The sequence below is a fragment of the Hirundo rustica genome, chromosome Z (genome assembly GCF_015227805.2).
Source record: "Hirundo rustica isolate bHirRus1 chromosome Z, bHirRus1.pri.v3, whole genome shotgun sequence".
Lineage (NCBI taxonomy): Eukaryota > Metazoa > Chordata > Aves > Passeriformes > Hirundinidae > Hirundo > Hirundo rustica.
The window spans coordinates 40,931,223-40,954,541 of NC_053488.1; the positions used below are offsets into that span (position 1 = coordinate 40,931,223).

Consider the following 23,319-nt stretch of genomic DNA (forward strand, 5'->3'; position numbering starts at 1 on the left):
CAACCCCAGCTAATGCCTGTTTTGCCCATGATGGTATTGGTGAGTGATGTCTCCCTGTCCTTATGTCAGTCCAGGAACCTTTTTTATATTTTCTCTCCCCTGTCCATTTGCAAAGGGGAGTGATAGAGAAGCTTTGGTCCATTTCTGGAATCCAGCCAGGATTAACCCACTACAGCTGCCTAGGCAGGGTGTTGCATTTGGTATCCCAGTGGTCTATTTTCTCCTGTGTTCCTGGCAGGCAAAGGTGCTGTAAACGGAATAGAGTTTTCCTGTCTTTCCCGTCCTTTTTCCAGGTTAAATTGCCCCTGGAAAGCTATGAGTTTTGTTCTTTGATAGTGCCCTGTTACATCTTGATGAAAATATGCACCCCCAAAAAGATCTTGTGGTACTTCACTGACTTGGTCAGGGCAGAGGAATAGCTGTGGTTGGCTCCCTTTAATGACACATCTAATTAGGCTGTCTCCTAAGCCTGTCTCCTACCAAAGCCTCCTGTTCTCAAAAATTACTGCTCAATCAAACATAACACACATCTAATTTCTGTTCATTCACACCAGTGGGCTCCTAGTGGGCTCTTGTGTCTTTAATTTGTTGCACAATTAAATGTAATGAGAGAGATCAATAGATGACACGGCCATTATTTAGTACAGAAAATGTTTCTTAAATTAGGTGATTCAGTTCAGATCAGGTACAAGTGTAAGTAGCTCTAAAAGGAATCTGTGGTTGAGTAAAACTGTGCTTCAACTTACAAATGTGTTCATCATTCACACATGTGAATTCTGACACATTTTCATCTTGGGAATCTTTACAACTTTGTTAACAACCTCCTGGGAGGACCTCAATAGATCACAGCCTTGTTGTCTGTAGTTTTCCCCATGAGACTAGACGGCCACTGATGGCAAAAGTAACAGAGTCTGCCCTCTGGCCTCAGATGGTATTTTACAGATTTTATTCTCAAGTCCTGCTCTGCTTAGCTGGACTGTCCCAATTGCTCACCTACGCCAGAGAGCCCTGGCCCCACCCCCATCAGGGCTTTTTCCCCCAGGGGGCAGGGCCCAGAGGCAGGGCCAAGAGGCACCACCCAATCAGGGAGAAGTGGGAGGGAACAGGGCTGGGTAACATTTCAGTGTGGGGGATGGGCAGATCCTAGGACAGATACATAGAAAAACCATTACAAATCCAATGAAATATAAACCTAATTAATGCATTACAACAGTTGTCTACTCAAAGTCCTGTGTCCTGTACAACTCTGGATTTTAAGTGCTATATTTCTTCCTCACAGGGTCTGCCCAGTCCTTCACGAACTCTTCCTGTCATGATTTGAATGTCCTTGCACATGTACTGGAGGCTGACTTACCTCTGGACAAACAGTTTTAATGAGTTGAAATTTTAAGGCATCTATGAAATTTTGGGGACAGATATACAGATGTCTTGTGGTTCTTTGAGAGTTTCTTATTCCCAGATCACTTGGGAGTTGCAGTTTTGAGGACTTCCGTATTCAGTCAACAAAGTCTCCAGTGAAGTCTGCCGCATGACTGAGAGAGGGACTTCAAAAGAGGGAGTGCAAAAGTAATCTAAACAGGGAGTGCAATAGTAATCTAAGTAGGGAGCCTTAAGTTAAAGCTTGAGCAAAAATGGGTTGGAGTTTGAGTTAAATTAAAGTTTATTGAAGTTTAAGCTTGTCCTAGGTTACAATGTAAGATGTGCCCAAAGTATGTATTCTATCACCATCTACATGAGCTGTTGAAACTAGGTTGGGCAGTGTTTCCCTTGCCCCCTCCCTCTGGACTATCTTCTGTTAAATGCTCATCAATGCCCTGCTGCATGACTCATAGATAACTCCCTCCAGGAGCTATCTCTGTTTAATGGGCAATCAAGGACCCATTGCAAGACTGATAAAATGATATCAGCCCATTGTGAGATGCTCCGCCCAGGGGGAGGAGCCAAGAATTCCCACCTGGATATAATCTGGCATTTGGGACAGCACAGGCAGCTTTACCCACTGGATTCCCAGAGGACAAGAGCTACCAGGCCTTTCTGCAGGAACACTGCTTCAACAAGACCACTCCATCTGGACTGCTACCACCACAATTTCAGGTTGTATTCTGACTCTGTCAGTGATCTCTTGTACTATTGCATGTATTTTATTTTATTTTATTTTACCTCTTTTCTCTCCTATTAAATTGTTTTTTCGGACTTGGAGTCTCTCACTGGTTTTGCCTTCAAGTCAGCACAAAGCTGAAGTCAGGGTAAAAAGGTGTTGAAGCCACTGAAGTCAGGGTAAGGGTTTGTTTTCAGAAGAGCTGTACAATTTCAGCAAAACAAAGCAAAACAAACCCCAAAACAAACAAAACAAAAAAAATCCAAAAAAACCCCACCCCACAACTTAAAAAACCCAAGATGAACCACAAGCCAAGCCTGCTGCAGCACCTGTGTGATGGCAGAGGTAAAACTACAGAAAAAGTCTCACAGCGCTGGTAGGACAGCAAAACAGTGTGACACAGAGCCTAGAACTATGTACATTGCCTGAGACTCAACTCATCATACTGATGCTCCAGGCACATTTCACAACAGTCATCTCTGGGCTGTAGCTTTGTCAGGAGTTATAAACTGGATCTTTTTTTGGTGCATACTGTGATTGCATCAGAAAGGACTGACCCTGTAATACTGAAAGGTCACAGATATAAGAATCTGAGTGCTGAAGTGATTTCTGTTGTAACTTATGGATTCTCCAGTATTAGTACATTTACTCAGCAGCTCTGACAGCTCAAGACTGAAAGCCATACGGATAATATGAAAACAAAGCAACAAGCAATTTTTTTTTTTTTTTTAAATTTTTGCTGAACAGTTTTGCTCAGTACATGGTAAGTTATTGTAGCAAGTTCTGTTCTTTATTCAGCCTGAGTTTTTGTAAGTCTTTGCATGGATTTTATTTTGTTGTATATTTGTGGGAAATATGTCCCTGAAAAGCTGTTACTTGTCAAGTGTTTCCTTCTAGTAGATGTTTTGATTACAGCTATGCTAAAACCACTCTTTTGTCAGTCTTTTAGGTCTGAAGGTCTGGTGTGAAGGTGCCTTGTCTACACTAAATGCTATTCCTACTTCTACCCCATGCTACTCCATGTCTTGGCTGTGCCTGTGTTACCCAGACACTGACCTTAATGTTTACAGTTTTATACTGACATTAATTTAATTTTATTATCCTTAGAATGAACAATGAAGATAGACCAGAAAAACAAACATAGATATGCTAATCTACAATTATTTATACAGCAGATTATGTTGCTAGTATCTTTGTTGTCTTTATTTTGTGAGTTTTCTGTAAAGAAGAGATTGAGTTAAGTAGGGAAGTTTTGCTACAGCTAATGCACAAGTGGAAAAAGATAATATCCCTTGATTTGTTTGTTTATAGTCAATTCTCATTTACATCATTTGGATTATCTGAGTGGTGGATTTGTCAGTTTCATGGGTAGAGGATCTGCTATCCTAGGATAGTACACTGATTCATAACAAGGGCTGTTTTGATTTCAGTGTGAATTCATCAGTGGAAGCAATATAGCTGCTGCCTCTGGAGCAGCTGTCTTCAAACTACAACAGCTTGGGCAGAATTGCAAGCTATTTCCAAGACTTGGATGTCAGGGTGTCCAGTGCTGGCCCCTTCTCTATTTCACAATAGCTCCAGTTTATGAGACTCATGAACTCTAGCAGCCAAAAGGGACCAGGCCTCTTTATGAATTGATTGGTTTTGTATCACTTCCCAGGCAATGGTCCTTGCCCAGAAGAATGATTCAGTAGACTACAGTGCCATATGAGTACATAGATGCTAATCAGTATACTGGATCACCTGGATGAGGAGCAATTCCTGTGGGAATGCTGTGGCAGTCATGCAGGTCTGTGTTTGAGCCAAGGTCAGTTGTCACTGACAGATGAATACTGCTGATGATGAACTGGGATGCAGGATGCAGCAGGCAAACACCTTTGAACAAACTAGCTTCTGTCTGACATGCCTTAAATAGATTCAAGCCTGCCAATAGGCTTTGTGGTTAGCAAGCAAGCCTTCTGTCTGTTCACTGGCCTGGGCAGTATGCTGTCTACTACTCCCTTGCTTGTGCTATTCTCATACTATACCAGCACTTACCGTTTTCCTGACTTACAGTATTTTTGTATTGACTTACAGTTTTCCTTTTCCTTAGTGTTTTTCTGTCAGGTAAACTGAGATCCACAGCTAAACAATATTATATATTCTCTCTCTCTTTTTCTCTCTTCCCAGTCAGTCACTTTTTAATACTCCTCTAAATCTTTCATGCCCTTCCTCAGTTGTTTTTCTATCCTTAATGCATTTTTCTTTAATAGGATAGCATCTTATTTATTTATTTATTTATTTAAATGTAGGTGATGACTAGTTCATCAGCTGATCTTTTTTCTCATTCCCTTTCCAGCAAACATCCCAAGCCTCTGCTTGTCATGAGTAAGCTATGATTGTAGTTGGAAGGTTTGCTGATCTATGTATCTTTGGCTAAGGCCAGGGAAATTACTTCAAGCTCAGCTTTCAGTTACTAAAACACATTTCAATATTTCAACTTTTATTGAAAGAACAAAAGACCTCTTACCTTCCTTTGCCAAAATCAACCCCTGTACAGCAAAGGATGGATCCTGAAAAGGTGAGATGAAGGTCACTTTTTTCTTAATATAATTGCTAATTAATTGTTATTTCATGTTGTCACATTCTGAACAAAAATATAGCAACATATTTTCCTAGGCAGTATGCACAAAAGCAGAATTATAGGCCATGCCTTGAATATAGATGAGATGCACTTTCACCGCTCCAAAGTATTGTCTCCCTCACTGATTTCTTCATCAGCTCTTGTGGCTAAAGTCTAATAATGCTCATGGAAATCCATTTAGCTATATGACAAAAAAACATGCAAATTTGTCAGTAGTTGTATCAGAAAATAAAAATGTATTAGAAAAATTGGATGTGTTGATCACTTTTTATTACTGATATTTTTGAAGACTAAGATGACTGAACAGTAAGGATATGTGATGAAGGAACCTCCAGGCATGTCACCATACCTTGAAATGAACTGCACCGAAAAAGATCAAACTGAATCCTTATACTACCTCCTTCAGTCTTGAAGACAAAATTGAACTTTAAACTCACAGCTCATGACTTTCCCTGACTTTCCCATTCCAATATAATGTGATTTCAGCAAGGTCACTGAAAGCACAGCAATGTAAAACTAGTATCTGAAGCTTAAGCCAAGCCTAGCTGCAGTAATTAATGCTTATTTTTACTGGAAGGAATGAAAAATAAGCAGAATTTGTTGAAAAAATTTAGGTGGTTTTTTAAAATTTAAAAATATAAAGATATTTTAATTGAAAAGCTGAATTTTAAAGGAAATTAAATTAAAATAAGTTTTTGAAAAGATTTCTGATGAAAAACTTTATTTTTTGAAAATTATTCTGCCTTCCTGCCTTCTCACTTTCCCACCTTCCCTCCTTCCCTCCCTCCAAAGTACAATCAGAAAATGTCAGCCATTCATGCTGAATTATCAGGGAGGGTCATGAGGGTCCTGGTGGGCTTCTGTGTCCATGTGCATCTTCCCTCTTGCATGTCCAGGACCCTTCCCTTTTGCCTGCAGCTCAGGACCCCACATCAGCCCATTAAGGTTATCAGCCCCTGCCCTGGCAATGCTGATTCTGCAGCAAGATGGTTTCTGGCTGCCCACAGCCCTGCACTTCTAGGTCCACTAACAATAAATGGGAATACTGCCATCACTGGCAATCACTGTAAAAAAAGTGAGCCACTATCAACGAGAAAAAGCAGAATTTGCTGTAAATCAACCAGTCATGCAAACTTCACGGTGGTAGTCTGTGTACATATGTGTATGTTTATTTCAGAATTGAATGGACGTGGGAAGGAAAAGATAGTCTGTACTAGACTAGGAATTCAGACTGTATATACATTTTTGCTTTATTCTCCTTGTCCTTTTCTGACAAATATACATAAGCATGAGTAACATTAGCTCTGTCACACTTTCCTTGAAGCAAATGAGATGCTGTCCTAGCACTGTTGTTTCCATCCTGTGTTGAGTCATGCAGTGCAGATACTTTATCCTGCCTGTGTTTCTGCTGTAAGACCACAGATCATGATATCACTTTACAAATATAGCATATTAGTGTATCTGGAAGGCTAGTCACGCTGCAGGGTTCAAACAGATCTGGCTGGCCATGAGCTATGCTATGCTATAAACAGCCTCAGTGTCCGACATTGAATAGCTGCAGAGTACACTCAGGAGCTCTGAACATTTGTGTTCTTTAGTAGTAGGTAAGTGACAGTTTTGCTGATTATCGCGTTTCTTCAGATGTGAGGGGTCAAGGTAGAAAATGGCAGGGAAAGTGAGATGTAGCTATCAGGTGGCTGCTATTGTGTTGTGGGTCTTTAAAAACCAATGTATATGGGAAAAATAGCTGAAACAGAGAGCATTTAGTCCAAGGCAGTATGTTTGGATGATGTCTTTAAAGAGAGTGAGATTCACCCTGTTCATAGTTCCTCTAAATAGATTTACACTTGTGACAAATCCAAACTTTATAATTTAGGAAACCTTTCAAGTTCCACTCTGTAACTCAGTTATAATAAACCACTACTATTACATCTCAAGGACATATGCTGGTGTGAGAATGGTTTTCGATTAAAAAAAAGGCTTGAGAGGTCAGTCATTTATCTTTGTTGTCTGTCAAAATTTAGAGTGGAATTTAAAAAGAGTTATAGAACTTCAATTTCTGAAGGCTACTTACAGTTAATCTAAGTGGCATAAGAAATACAACCTGCTACATCTTTTGTGAACACAGTCTATCATTTGAAGTCAAATATTGTCATTACTGTTGTTGCTACCACAAGTGTTTATGCGCTGTCATTGACATGTTACTCTCTGTAGGTTAAAAGGTACTGACTAGCCCTCTTCCTCTCAACTGCAGTTAACTGAGCACAGTTTCAAGGATAAGGGATGGATGATAATGCTTATTAACCAAAGAGGTAGATCATACCAAAGAGTTTCATTTACTTTGCTCTCTTCAGACATTAGAGCTAAAATAGCATGAGTGCTGGAGTAGTTGAAAACAGCATAATTTCTTGCTTATCTGAATTATCTGCCATCTTAAATCACAGAATTTAACATCTTTACAGCTGGCTATGACCATTTTACTCATTATACAACTAATGATCTTGTATCTAAAACTGGAAATAGGACTGCGCTAGGTCAGACATAGGTTTTTGTTTCCTTTCTGCAGCAGAGGTAGGTGACAGGATTGGATTCTTAGATCAATACATGTAAAATTGCCCCTGGGAAGCAAAAGAAAATGATAAGTTTTGAGGGTTTTTAATAATGTCAGTTAGGACAGAGTCCAAAATAACATTTATGATGTGGTCATTCACAGAGATAACTTCAGAGGCTGTATGTTCTAAATGTAAATGAAAATTAAATAATAGTGGCCTCAGTTCTGAGGAATTGTTTGGGAGGCTTAAAACAAGTAAGAAGTCAATGAAACATTTTGTTAAAAAACACAATGGACATGAAACAAGTTTGAGAAACCCAAGAGTTAATGTTATGCTTAAGTAAGATCATCTAATTGTATATGAAAGCCTCAGTGTTTTGCTCAGTGACAATGAATGCAAATTTATTTGCCATGAGTCTATGTATCAGAAGTTAAGGGGGAACTCTCTAATCAGTTCCTATAGGATGCTTTTGGTTTCCCAGAACTCTGTTGTATGCTACCTAAGACAATTGTTTACACCTGCTGACTACAGCTACATTCATAGATTCAACACCTTTACCAACATGTAATACACTTTTGAGCTGTTTTTGCTTTGATAAGAAACAACATGAAAATACATGCCCATTTCAAATATATCATCCTTCTCTCAGTCTTAAGAGAATTAGACCTCTCTTCTGATATACCTAGTGGAAAAAAAAAAAAAAAAAAAAAAAAAAAAAAAAAAAAAAAAAAAGAAGAAGAGGATTTTTGTCAGAGACATCAGTCCAGTTTTTCATTAGCTTCATTGTCAGTGGAAGAATAATTAGTCAGCTCACTGAAGTGCTAGGGGAATACATCTGTAATAAATCCCCTTGCATATGTAACATCTATCATGTTTGATGGCAAACATATCAGTGTTACAAGAGTTGAGAAAGTATAAGGAATATTGTAATTCAGCTGCTAATTAATCTGTAATTAAAGACCTAATTAATGAATAACCCTGTGAAAAATTGTCTAAAAATCAAGATGTGAAGACTGCAGTGATAAAGAGTACTCTTGTTTGTGAGACGTTAATTTACGTCTAGAATAGGAACTGATTAATGAAAATTGTCAGTAAAGCATTATGCTGCAGCACTGGACAAAGAGAAATATGCACATAAAAATGTGTGGAAACGAAGTTCAGCCCTTGCATACCCGTGTTTAATTTTATAGTGTTCATAGCTATTTTTACTTGAAATATAATAAGTAGGTTAATAAAAAGATGTATTTTCTCTTAGTTGTGATGTGGTAAACAATACAAAAGTAATTAATTTGTGTATGAAAGAGGCGAATGCCAGATTCTATTCATAAATGTCTCTTTCATGAAATGGCTAAAGAAGAAAGCTAAAAAAAAGACCTTAATTATCAAAACATTCATAATTAAGCTTCATAATACAGAAAGACACTAATTCTGAAATTAACATCACTGAAAGTTGGACTAATTAATAGCTTGAAAATGTCACTGTTTGTGTTTGTTTATGTAGGAGCCTGCTGGCTGAGACTGTACTCTTGAGAGAGCAGGAGGGAACATTTCAAACTCCCAAAACATCTGGGCTCATGTCCAGGTGTCAGGACTGCATTCTCTAGCCCTGGAGCAACTTGTCTCTTTCCTCTTATATTTATTCTGTGATGTTGCTACATTTATTGGACCTCTGGGGACCCAGGCCTTCAGGGAGACACCCACTGCGATCCTTTGCATTGCCCTGCCCACATATTCCCCAGGACCCAGCAATCATATGCATGCATGTGTATGTGTTCTGAAACACTATCTATCTTGGATCCCAGACCTCACACTCTCACTGTCAAATCTGCACTTTTGGCAAGACTAGTGACAGATAAACTCACCAAATTAGCAGGAAGGATAATTCTCTGCCGGTGTAGAACAGTTAGAAATTGTTAACTAGAAGCATAGCAATGTAGGGAAGAGGATCTTCCCACTTTGCAGTCCTCTCCCACTCCACAAGTGTCACAGAGAAGCACTACCACATTTACAAGCTGTGCTCAGTTGGCAAAATATAGTTGTATACGGCGAACATTGCCACAATCTCTATTGCTCTTTCAATCACAGCATGTTTCTCTAACTTAATCTTTTCCTGATAACATAAAAAATGTGTTCAGTTGCTTTCCAAATGTCAGGTTTCCTCTGAATTATTTAAAGACTTGAGAGATAAATTACTTGATAATTCTGAAGCACAGGGTGAATGAGCTTATTTCCTAAGAAATTATTTGCAGGATTGGTAGGAAATATTTCACTCATGTTTTCCCCCATGTAATCCTGTCAGTAATATTCATTGGAGTGTAGCAGATCTCCCACAGTGATTATCTGAAAGAAAAAGAACCCAAGTGAACCAGGTTGTTCAGCAAATTGAAGAAACAAAAACATTAATAATTTAATAACTCACGTAAAACAGCAGAGGAAAGTATACACAGTGCTGATTTTTAGGGCAATCAGGTGCCATGTGAAATCAGGAGAGCTGTTGGCAGAAACTGGTTGTATCTGTAGTATCAAAAATATGTTGGACACTTTCAAGAGAAGACACAGGTCTTGGTCTGCAGAATACTGCACACACACAAGTTGGCCAGCATTAACACTGATGCCAGCTATGTTCAGAGGACTTTAAACTCTACTATAATAAAGCCAATGTAATTTTAATTCACTGGCTGTATTCTACTCTCTGCAGATAATATTGGTAGATAATATATAAGATAAAATATAAGATAGATAATATTGGTAAACAGCAACTCATCATATCTAAGAATACTTCTCTTGTGCTCCACTATTTTTCTTCTCAAAGAAGACCTCGCCTTTTTTTTTTTTTTTTTTTTTTTTTTTTTTTTTTTTTTTTTTTTTTTTTTTTTGTGATATGCTTCTAAGGTATATATGCATTGATTATTATATCTCAGATACTAAGGTAAGTGCAGAAAGTCTGAAAACTTCTTTCAGGGAAGTTGCTGACTTGAAAAGCAGTTTTTCTCTGTGGAAAGCCTTCCATCCAGAATTAAGTGTTGCTTTCAGCTCATATATCCTTAAACTGTGTATTAAAGATTGGGTAGACCATGGCAACTCATGGGGCAAGTGCAGGTGACTGAGAGGAAACTCCTTTAGCATTAAACACCAGGAGCTGCCAAAAGGCATACGAATTTTGAAACCTAGTTGCCTCCAGTGGTCCTCCATATTCAGGCTGGTAACACTTCCAGTGGTATTGAAAGTAATTTTCCCCCTTTATATTAAGCCAAGGTGGGAAAAAAGAAAGGAAATAGGAAAAAAAACCCAGTAATCAAATGTCTGCTTAGGGTTCAGAGGTCAAATGGAAACAAATACAAGTTGTCATGAGACCACTGGCTGCTTTTAAAGATGGCTGTGGAAGCATCTGTGGCAGACCTGTAAACAAGGGCTGGAGACATTGGTAGCTGAAGGGAGCAAGGGCATTTAAGGCACAGCATACTAAACCTCTCTAGTCTTACTGAAGAGTTGACATCTAAAGTATGCACATATTTGTAACAACAACATGAATTGCACTTAATAAAAAAGAATAAAGATTATAGACATTATAAGGCAGTTATCTTCTTTTTCGTCCTATACATTTTCAACACCTTTCTGAAGAGGTTCTGTTTTAGAGTTTATGAGTACTCCTGCTATCTAAAAAAGAATGTCTGAAATAGATGCTAGAGACCAGTCTGCCTACTTGTTGGTGAATTTATGCAATAAAATAAAAGAAAATAAAAGATAATATAAATGTTAAAATAAAAACAATCCATGCAGATACTTAGGCAGATGCTTTTACTAGCAATAATATTTGGCATTAATATGATATAATTTAAATAAAAACATATGATGACTATCATCCCTAAGATTATGGGGTTTTGCCAGTTAATCCTGCGAATGCCTTAGAATATCAATATAATTATACACAGGAGGACAGTGTTTGATTTTAATAGGGCTATTTATAGATACATTTAAATGAATAAAGTTTCTGCAAGATTAAGGAAAGGTGTTTTCATCTTTCTGAGACCAGAATTTGCATACAAGTGTCTGTAAAGGTAGTGTTTATAAATGCCCTCAGTGTGTAGAGGGCAATATGGCACTCAAACCCAAATGTTGGCAGCAAAAGGGTTTCTGCTCACCTCAGCTGGCCCAGAGAAATGGCAGATTATTAAATTCACTTGGTAAAAAGATGGGTCTCAGTGTTCAGATGGGGTTTACAACAGGAAAATTAGTAGGAGAGGGGCTTGGAAACGTGTTCTAGTGAAAGCACAGGACTTTGGAACAATGAAATTGAGACTATTTTGCAGGTTATTGTATCTTGAACTGGAAGTACATCTGTGGGAGGGAAAGAATCTGTGGTTTATAATGGAGAAGGAAAATTCCATTTATACACATTCCTGTGATTTCCTTATTGATGAAAACAGGGACAAGGCTGACACAGCCTGCTGCTTGAGGAAGAGATATTGCAAAGGCCGTGGTGCTCTGAAGGATTTTTATTCCCCCTCTTCCTAAAAAAAGCATAAAGGACAGGAAGAAGTGAAGCCAAAGAAAATTTCTTTCCTCTGCCACTAATACAAGTTTCTGGTTACAAATTCTCATGTTGCCTTGCCAAGTAATGCAATGCTTACTTAAAAAAAAAGCACTATTTTTAAAATTTTGAGATAATTTATTTATTTGTTTGTTTATTTATTATAGTACCTAAAACTATTTCCTTAAATGTAATGTGTGGCTGCTTCGGAAGGGAAAGATATTAGAATACCTTATTTAAAAAAAAAAAAAAAAAAAAAAATCCTGAATGGCCAGCTTTGTTTCTGAGCTAATCATTACAAAGAAGACAAGATCAGCTCGAGAGACAAACCACAGTTGGAAGGAGTTTCCTCAGAGTCCCAAATGCCAGGAGGTGGCCGAGAACCTTTCCCTTAGCACGAGAGAGCGAGACCCCATTGAGAGCAGAGGAAGGAAGTCTGCACTTGATCCTGAGAGTGAAACCAGGGCTTTATTCAGCCTTCTGTGGTGCTGCCCCAGACCTAGCCTGGGACACAAACCCTGAGTCCAGAGCCCCAGATCAAGGGAGTGAGGGCCACATGGCCTGGGGCTTATATCTAGGGAAGGGGCTAAACGCGGGGACAACCCAGTACCCAATCAGCGAAAAAGTGGGAGTGGAACAGGGTTGGATTACATTCCAGGAAGGGGACTGGGAAGAATGTGTGAGATGGGCTGGGGGAAGGGAAGCGACAAACTTTGGGATATTACATTTTCCTGGGGAACAGGGGAGTACAGAACAAACCATTATAAAACCCAATGTAAAAATGAAATACAATATACAATATTACAATACAAATAACACACAGCAAAAATGCATGAGTAGGTATCCTGAGGAAGCTACACTTAGTATCAGTTAAGCCTACCTTCAGCCAGTTTTCATTTCTGGGCAGCATCTCATCATCAGGAAAATGGTGGTGTCAGAATTTTGGCAAATACATATTCTGCCATTGTGCTTGATACTTCATGCCCATTTTTTAGACAAGGATATAGGGTAAGCAACAGCCCTGTGAAGATTGCTAGGTGACTTTTCCAGAGTTGTAGACGTCAAAAAAACATTTCACATTTGTCCTGATGCATATTTCTAAAGCCTAAGTCACCCTGTAATCTGATCAGGATTTGTGGCTTTGCTCATTTTAAAGAGATTAATTCTGAGGCATTATGATGGACAGCTCTCATCCTCCACCCAAGTTCCTCCTCTCCTTGATTTTACCATAGAAGAAAATCCCCCAATGCCTTGCAGCTTAGTGTAATATGTGGATAAGGGCTGTATGTGGATAGAAGAAATACATGGATAAAATGAACTTTTCCAACCCAGTGTTTAATAAATCAGTGTCTCAGTAAAGAATGGACGACTTAACCTGTGAGACAGGAAGGTGAGAAACAAGTAAAGGAAAAAGAGCACTTTCACAGTCTATTCAGGCTCTGTGTTGATTAAGGCCATCTAGTTCCAGCAGAAGTCAAGTGTCCAGCTGCAAGTTCACTGTCTTGCAAAAATTCAGCTTCTGCAACAGCCTTTCTACCAAAACATACTTCTATGAATTGTTCTAATCAAATTAATTAGACCCTACAGAGTGACTGCTGGTCTGCAGTTACTGTGAGGGGTGAAGTCCTTGTCACTGGGTTTCTTTCTCCTGTAAGCAGAGGTGATTTTTATTTTATGAAATAAACAATTTCGGTAAATTAGTAGTGAATATGTTTCAGAAGGACAAACCTTTCCACAGAGAATAAGGTCACTGCTTTATTTACACAGTTTTAATGGGGTTTTGACTCAGCTGTTGTCAGCTGTTAGTTCCAGATAGGTTAGGAGCTATTTTTGCCTCATTTTTAGTGCTAGCAAAGATAAACAAGCAATAGGTGCAGCTTTATGAACAACAAAGACAACATTTTATATAAGCATCCTAAGAAACAGAAGACCATGCAAATAGAATGGTAGTGGTCAGTCACCAGTTTCTGAGCCAGTACTTGTTGGTATTTGAAAGGGCCTTTCTTACTGACTTGACTAACAAGGTGAGCAGGTAGGTACCTTTGCTTCGCATATACCTGTGCATAATTCTTTTTAGTCCATGCTGTGCTTTTCCCAGAGGACATGACGGTGTTTTCCAGGCTCAGAATAAATTATTCCTTTATGTGTTATGTTCTACAGAGGGATGTATAGGTGAAAGGGGGTGAAAGAGAAAAGGGACAATTGCAAAGTTACAAAGGAAAAAATATAGAGGGAAGAAAATTTTCCCCTTTGTCCTCAATCCTCAATATTATAACAGAAGGACAGATAATAAATAGCCCCAGCTGAAGGACACAGTGCTTAGAACAAATGATCACAGTAGCATCTGAGGAAAAAAATTATAGACATGAGCTTGAGAACACACAGGATAGGAAGGGGAGGATTTATCTTTAACTGATAAGTAGATGATCAAGCAGGGATTTCTTCTACTGTTTCTTCTACTGTTTTTTTTTTTTTTTTTTTTAATTTCCCTAAGCTTATAAATAGTATAATAAATGCATTCTTGAACAAAACCTCTCACAAAGTTTAAATAACTGACTTCCCCCTGTGTTGGTGATCTAGCTACATTTCATGAGAGTATATTGCGATGATTATACCCTCACCAGTGACTCTGAGCAAGAAAGTATAGCTTCACCTCTTTTATCAAGACTTTTTTGTGTACTTTCATTAGAGATTTACTAGGTGATTAGTTTCTTATGTTGGTACTGAACCACTGTAGGGAACACCATCTTGTAAGTCATGCTGTGTTTCATGCAGAGAATCATAGAATGGCTTGGGCTGGATAGGACTTTAAAGATCATCCAGTTCCAGGATAGGGATATGTCTCACTGAGCTGCTTTGCTCAGACCCCCATCCAGCCTCATCTTGAGCATGGATAGGTAATCCACAGCTTCTCTGGGCAACATGTTCCAGTGCCTCACCATCCTCACAGTAAAGAATATCTTCAGAATATGTAATCTAAACCATCTCTTTCAGTTTGAATCCATTCCCCCTGTCTTATCATTACATGTTCTCTCCATCTTTCTTGTAGGCCCCCTTCAGGTACTGGATGGTTGTAATTACCCCAAAGCCTTCTCTCTTCCGGGCTAAACAACCCCAATTATCCCAGTCTTTTTTCTTGAAGGAGAGGTTTTTAATCCCTCTAATTAAGTCCTTCTCTAGACTAGCTCCAACAGGTCCATGTCTTTCCTGTGCTGAGGAACATAATGGAGTATGCAGCACTCCAGGTTGAGTGGAGTAAAAGGGAAGAATCTGCTCCCTCACCCTGCTGACCATTCCTTTTGATGCACTCCAGGACACATTTGACTTTCTGGGTTGTGAATGCACATTGCCAGTCATGTCCAGCCTCTCCTCCACCAGCATCCCCAAGTCCTTCTCAGCAGGGTTGTTCTCCATCTTTTCATACCCCAACCTGTGTTTTAAGGTGTTGTCCTGAGCCAGGTACAGCACCTTGCTCTTGGTCTTGCAATTGCACCTAGTGCAGCAGGTGTCACTTGTGCCAAGTGGGAAAGTGGGAAAATAAGTGGGAAATTTCTATAAGCCCACTCCTCAAGCTTGTCCAGGTCCCTCTGGATGACATTGCATCTTGCAGGCATGTCAATAGCACCACTTAGCTTGATGTCTCTCCAAATTTGCTGAGAGTGCACTTTATCCTTTTGTAAATGTCATAAACAAAGATATTGACTAGATACCACTTGTCACTGATGTCCATCAAAACTCTGAGCTATTGACCACTACTCTCTGGGTGTGACTGTCCAGCCAATTCCTTATTCATCCAACACTCCAACTGTCAAATCCATGTCTCGCCAAACTAGAGAGAAAGATATTGTGGGGGATTGTGTCAAAGGCTTTCCACAAGTCCAGATAAGTGACATCTGTAGCCCTTCCCTTGTCCACCGGTGTAGTCACTCCATCATGGAAAGCCACTGGATTGGTCAGGCAGAACTTGCCCTCGGTGAAGTCCTACTGGCTATCCCAAATCATTTTCCTGTTCTATTTGTGCTTTAGCATAGTTTGTAGGACCTTCCAAGGCACAGAGGTGAGGCTGACAGTTTGGTAATGCACAAGGTCCTCCATTCTAACCTTTTTAAAGATGGGTGCAGTGTTTCCCTTTTTCAACTCACCAGGGGCACTTTCCTTGACTTCCATGACTCTTCAGATATCAGGGAGATTGGCTTGTCAACTACATCAGCAAATTCCCCCAGAACTCTGATATGCATCTCATCAGGCCCCCAAAACTTATGTATGTTCAGGTTCCTTAGATGGTCATGAACCTGATCTTGTGGGAGGGAGTTTTCTCTTCCAGGGCCTTCTCTTCACATCCTGAAGTCCACCCAGTCAAGAAGGGTGGGAGAAGAGGTTGCCATTAAAGAATGAGTAACTAAGCTTTCTCCTTGTCCATTGCTACCAGTTTTCCATCATTTTATGTATCAGAGGTACATATTCTTTGACCTTCCCTTTCTGCTGACATCAGTTCTTAACTGTATGGAAGCTGATACACTGATACCAAGCCTTTGACTGTTGAATGTGTTTCTATACATGTTGTGGCTTAGGAATGGTATTCCTCAATTTAGTGTTCCTTCTCAAAACATACTAGACAATGTGCTGCTCTCTCACTGCCTGCTTGCAGCAGGATCAAGAGAAGAATGAGAGGCACAAAAAGGTAAAGATCATGGGTTGAGATAAGAATGATTTAATAGAAACAGCAATGAAAAAAAAAATTAAGAATACTAATAGAAGTGTACAGGACAGGCAAATGATTAATGTGTGATTGCTCATTGTGACCTCAAGTTATCTGACTGTGCACTCCAGTAAACTGAAAAAGGCAGGTGTGCCTACCTCAGCATGTGCTGAGGTGAATAATCTCAGGGTCCTGCCCATGGCCCTCCTGGCTGCTGCCAAGTCAACTCTGTTGACTGGCCAGAACAAGGACATGTTAGTCAAGTGGGGACCATGACGTGTTCACAAAACTTTCTCCATGTCTCTGCCCTCAGTCTTTTTTTTTTTTTTTTTTTGTGTTATGGGGTTGCTCTTGCAATGCCTTCCATAGATAAGCACATACATATGGGAACACTGGAATTTCATTGGAATAGGATAGCTTGAGGTTATAAAGATCAATACACAATAACTCCCTATGAATTGTTTTTGTATGATGTAAAATGAATAAATTCTTTATGAGCATTCATTTTAATATTAATCACAGAAATTATTAAAAATGCAAAGCCTTTAAAGCTATTTTCATCAGTGTCACTTAGTCAAACCAGTATTTTTTGCAACTCTGTCTTTATCTTAAAAAAAAAAAAAGTAAGGAATACAAAAAATTCAGTGTGTTAGCTGTTACCATGGATTTTATGTAGAAGTCAACTGTGTGCCACATTAATTACTGCCAGCAAAAAACCCTAGATAAATTTGGTAAGATAAATTTGGAAAACATACTATGTTAATATTTCTTATTACTTCAGCTCTGTCCCCCTGACAATTTTAATGAAACATTGATAGTTTGGATCCTTATTTCTCTTATTATCCTTTTCTGAAGAGTTGACTTGTTCTTGCAGGAGAAGCTTAATGTCAACAATATGGGGCATCAGGTGGTAATATTTGACTTTTCTGTCATAAGAGGACTGTGGGAAACTCGAGTTAAGAAGAACAAAGAACGTCAGAGGAAGGAGAAAGAAAGATTAGAACAAAGTGCATTGGAGAAGTAAGACAACTTTTGTATTGTTCATTTTAACCAAATGGGTTCTTATTATCCACTAACATTGCCATATACCAAATATAATAGATAAATAAATATATATAATAAATATGATGAATAAACTAAATAATAATTGTTGATTATTAAAATTTTGGGGTTTGGGTTTGATTTCAATGACATCTTACTTCCTTTCCTCACATGATAGTAAGAGAAATACAGCATAAACAATACCTATGTTTCATTACTTTCTGCTCTTTCCTATGTAGATTGTGATATATTAATGATATATTTTATTGTTTACCATAGACATAAATTGAAGAGAAAAATAACATATATTTGTATCTTTCTGTTTCTCATATGCTGCCAGGGACTTCATGGTAGCTTATTATTAATTATAGAATTCGTGAACACATGCTCATAAGTTTCAGTACTAAGAAATACTTTAAATCTTTTGGTTGTATTGACAGGAGAAAGAAACAGAGTCAAATTACTGGACACATCCAGTTGCTTCTGAATAGGTAATAGCAAAAAGAATAAGAATTGTTAGGTTATTTTTTCTAGTCGAGCCTTGATTATGATGCTTATACCCAATGATAATTTTATTTTTTTATTATATTGAATTTATTTTTTCTTTAAGCAGTATTTTTCTTCCCATAAGACACTGTTAGATATTAAATTGTGTTGCCAAGTTTGGAAACATATGACATTAATTTCTTCCCTCTGAGAAGAGAAAAAAAATAGAAATCATGTTCTGTTTTAAAAATAAAATGCACAGGGTTAAACAGTGCACTTGTTTAAGAACATAATTGCGTTGAACCTCTGTGTGGTGTTTCAGTGCTCTCAGGATACCCTCACTAGTAGATTCTCACAGCCGGTGCAGCTACACTGACAACAGAGCAGCTGGTCCAACAGGAGACCAGGGTAATACAAAGTCTGACCGTCCTTTCTGTGGGACCATTGTCTTCGAAACAACCATAGCAGCAGTCTTGATTTTCCCATCTCCACCAAAGCTTACATTAAAAAATATAATCCTAACAAAGAAAGAAGAAAAAAAAGAAAAAAGAAGTTCAACCTTCAGATTGAATTCTCTAGCCAAGATACGCTTTCTTTTGGGTGTGAGCTGTGTCATGGTTTCAGCTAGGATAGAGTTAGTTGTCTTCTTAGTAACTGGTACAGTGCTGTGTTTTGGATTTAGTATGAGAATAATGTTGATAACACACTGTTGTTTGGATTGTTGCTAAGTGGTGCTTCTGCTAAGTCAAGGACTTTCCAGCGTCTCATTCCCTGCTAGTGAGGGGCTGAACAAAGAGCTGGCAGGGAACACAGCCAGGACAGCTGACCTGAATGTGATATTCCATACCACAGAACTTTTTAATCACTATATAAATTGGTGGAATTGGCCAGAAGTGAGTGATTGTTTCTCAGGAATCCACTAGGAGTGGGTCAGTAAGTTGTAAGCAGTTGGATCTGACATAACTTGTTTCTCTTGGGTTTTCTTTCTCTCTTTTCATTATTTTTATTGACATCAATATTGTTAGTATTATTTATTTTAATTTGTTTCTATTATTAAACAATTTGTAACTCAATGCAAAAGTGTTACCTTTTTTTTTTTTTTTTTTTTTTTTTTTTTTTTTTTTTTTTTTTTTTTTTTCCCCTGGTTTTCCTGCCCTTCCCACCAGGGGGTTGGGGAGTAAATGTCTGTGTGGTACTTGATTGCCATCTGGGATTAAACCATGACAGCTGAGAGATGGATGTTTGCCGTTTCCCTTATGATAGAAAACACAAGTGAAAGGATTTGGGATCAGACTTGATCAAACCTTATTTCTGTCCTAGTGTGGAAAACATGTCAAGACCCCCTGCCACTTTTCTTTTTTGGCTTTGTTTTTCTGTGGTGCAGAAGATAATTTTTGAGTTCACTAGTACAAAAGCAAATTATGCGTGGTAAGTCCTCTCTGTAAGAGGGAAAGAGGATAGCCTTATGTCTTCTGAGGTAGCTTATATGAGCTCCCCTGGCTTTTGTCAGTAGTTACGAATATGTTAAGATAAGTTCTTACAGTGAGTTGTCTTTTCCACAAAAGCAATGCTTTCTCCCTCTTTTTTCTGCCTGTAGTTAATTGTTGTAGACACACTTCCATCCAAAAGAGTGGAACTTCATCACTTTTTCTGTGGGTTTTTTTCCCACTAATGATGTCTAATTTCATTCTGTTATCTTCCTGAACCACTCAAAGATAGGAAATTTGAGATATAATTCACAGAAATAAAAGTTCCCAGGTGCAATTGCTGCATGCGCAAAAGGATTTTTGTTTTTTTTTCCTTTAAATTTCAATTTGCATATTGTACTTTGTATAGTTGTGTTTCTTCATGCACACAGATTGATTTCCAATTAGTTCTACTTGCAGAGCTCCTGGAAAAAAAGGAGGAAATACATTAGACTTTGTCTTCTGAATATGAGTGATCACTATTACACCCACTAAAACAAATGGCAAAGTTTGTGTTCATTCTCATGGTGCAGGCCTTATAGAATGGTCAAACTATATAGAATAATGGTCAAAGTAATAAGAATATTAGTAATAAAATGCCAAATTCAGTAAAAGAAAATCCTCTTTGTTTTATGAGGTGTGAAGTGACCATTGGCATTTAAGTCCTAAATGTCAGCTCACTAGCTGTTTAAGTGCTTTTCAGTGCTTTCAATGTTGGACCAAAAATATAAGAAGAGTTCACTTTTTTTTTTCCTTTTTTTTTTTTTTTAAACTTGAAAGTACAGGTAAAATTGTATTTCCAATTAAATAATAGAAATAATGTCTGCATGTATAAATAAATGTCATTATTTTATGGAGTTCTGCATTGACTAAATTCAGGTATCATATTCAGGGATTAAAATTTTACTATTGTCATGTAGGTCCACTGAAATCAATGCAAGTCCATACTGTGCCACAGTAAGAAAGTATTTTGAAAGTACTTTGATCCAAAATTATAATTCCCAAAAGATATTTAGAGAGGGCATTTCCCTGAAATGAGGACTGCATTCTAGTTTTTAAGATTCTATATACTTACTTTTGCCAGGAGTCAGAGTAAATTCCTATGTAGGGTTGAAATTAATATAGTTTCTCTGTAAATACACTCATGCAACAGAGTTTGGAATCTGGCCTTTGAGGCTGCTTTGGGTTGTGGTGTTTTTTTTTTTTTTTTTTTTTTTTTTTTTTCTGTTGTTTTATTTTATTTTAATTTAATTTTAAATTTTATTTTATTTTAACAAAATTCAGTTTTTCTCAAAGAAGTCATAATTTGCTAATACCTTTGAGATTCTGCATTTCCTTTACATGCTGTGTTACTATGTAAAATGACCTGATAATATGCATTTAAATGTAGCATGTACTACTCAAGGACATATTCCCAGTTAACCTCTAGGGAACTTTGTTTGCCTTAGGGCAAGGTAATTTAGTTCCTGCAACCTCATTAAACTGTTACTTGTAAGATAATTTTTGACTGAAGATTTTCGTAAGAGAAAAATCTCATGAATGAAAAGTTTCAGCTGTGCATTAATGGTGAGGTCTTGTAAAGATTTGTTTACAAGACAAATGTTTAAGCAACTGGCCAGTGAAAGCTGATTCTGGACAACCAGTTACTGAGAATACCAGCCTTCTGAGGTACTGGTATCAGATGCTGGTGTTTTTTTTTTTTTTTTTTTTTTTTTTTTTTTTTTTTTTTTTTTTTGTTTTGTTTTGTTTTGTTTTGTTTTGTTTTGTTTTTTTTTTTTAATTTAATTCAGTCCTCTGTTTCCTCTTTGGTTTTGTGGGACTGTGAAAGTATGGTAGTTTAAAGAACACATGTTAACCAGCACTGAAAAAGAAAAGAAAAAGAAATGGAATTGTGTTGGAGAGGCTTATTTTCATTTTATGTCATATTCTTGATCCCGTCAGACAAGCCCATTTGAAATCCCCCATAGGATATAAACCACAAACAGTTATGAAAAGTGTGCATTGTCCTCAGATTTCCCATATGTTTATGAAAGTGCATATTATGGAAAGAAATTTGTGTTTATAACAATGTTTTATATTTAAACTTCCAGATTCTGGCAGTGGTGAGCAATCTTTTATTTTTCCCCAGAATCCTGAATGCTGTCAGATGGTATGAGGATTTTCTGCATTCAGATTTCTTTTCTACTTGTTTTCTTTTCTCTCTCTTTTAATTTTTTTAAAGGAATAAAAGTTTACTGTTAAACTTCTTTTTTTGAGTGATTGTGACATGTTTGTCATTTGTGTGAAAAGGTAAGGTAAGATAAATCTGAAGGCTACCAATTTAAGCATTCAAGTGAGGAAATGCCGGAGCTGTTTGTCCAGATTAGCTATCTAAATCTTTGCTATGAAATGGCACAGCCTCCTCTGTCCACCAATAAACATGCAGCAAAAATAAAAAGTTTGTTCAGCTACCTCTTCCAGTGTCTCTTCTCCAAATTTTTTTTCTCAAAGTCTGGCTAATTAAACATGCATGTCTTATTTTTTGAGTTATATTCTTCCAAAATATTAAAAGTAAAAGCAACAAGAAAACTACCCTTTGCAGGCAGACTAATTTTTTTCACTGAGAGGTTACATGTTTGTTTAATAAAAAAGATTTGTCTCTATCTCCCTGCCAAACTTCAGTGTTATAAGCCGATTCGTGCCTGAACTAAGATTTTATTTGTTCTGTTTATTTTCCTACTCAATACCTAATGCAGAACTTTTTCCAGATTGTCTAAAACTGAAGCTGGGAGTTCCTTGTCCTCAAACACAAACTATAGTCAACAATTTTTGTTTTGATCTTCAGCACTAATAAATATACTAAGTTATTTACCTTTATTTGTAGGCACTTGTGCATACAGACCACGTGTCTAAAGTAGTGCAAAGTAAGCGCTCAGAAGTGCATTGTAAGATAAAAGCTGACGTTCAGCCACAATCTTTTAAAATACTTGGAAGAACCTAACAGTGATACTGAAATTGAATCAATCCAATTGAATTTGAAGCAAATGTTTCTCATCCATCTCATCCAAATATTTATTCTGGGCTGAGCTCCAGTTTTACTGTGATACTCTTCTAAAAATTCCATATGATTGATTCTGCATGGCTAGTGATTCTGATTTAAACATTGCGCAGGAGCTCTAAACTGGTGCCACCATGTAGTATCCCAGTCAATTCTTGTGTCCTGGTTTAGAGAAAATAGTGGCATCTAACAAAAATGCCTTTCCTTAGCTAGGAATCACAGTTTTCACCCAAGAGCTTCTAATCAGACACGGAGCAGAGAGTACCTGCTGAAGGAAGAGCAGTTGAAAGAAACCCAGTTACTCCTCATTTGCCTTCATGGCTCTGAAATCCCTACCAAGGCACACTCATTTCCAAGCTGATTGCTAATTTGAAGGGTCTAATCACTGAGTTTATTGTAGAGTAACTCTTTGCATCAGGTTGATTAGATTTGTAATTTTGCTGGAGAAAATAAAATTGTAAGCAGAGAACTCCCATGACCTTGAAAAGAATTATTTATAATAATAATAAATAATATATGCCATGAATATTTTTTCTGAAGGTATACTCCAATAGTGAAGTAGCATTTGGAAAATGATTACCTGAAGAGGAATACAGCACTAACCAAAATGAAAATACTTGATCTTGTTCCATAACTGTAGAGTATTGTCCTGAAAGCTCACTGTACAAAGGCAATATATTGGAAAACAATTTGCCAGAGTAAAATTCCTCTACATCTGCCTTAGTGACAGGTGTGCTTTTGTGTTACAGATATATAGGTATGAATTTTATCTTTTAATTTTTGACA

General features: G+C 37.7%; 1 protein-coding gene across 2 annotated transcripts in view; it reads left to right on the forward strand.

The window, feature by feature from the left end:
* The first annotated feature begins 6,210 nt into the window (after positions 1-6,210).
* LRRC2 (leucine rich repeat containing 2) overlaps positions 6,211-23,319 on the forward strand; it is an 82,286-nt gene continuing 65,177 nt past the window's right edge. For both annotated transcript variants that reach the window (XM_040089786.2, XM_040089785.2), the window contains exons 1-2: positions 6,211-6,325; positions 17,378-17,523. In XM_040089786.2, coding sequence (XP_039945720.1) covers positions 17,399-17,523 — 125 coding nt within the window. In that variant the 5' untranslated portion in view covers positions 6,211-6,325; positions 17,378-17,398. The remainder of the gene's footprint in view (positions 6,326-17,377; positions 17,524-23,319) is intronic.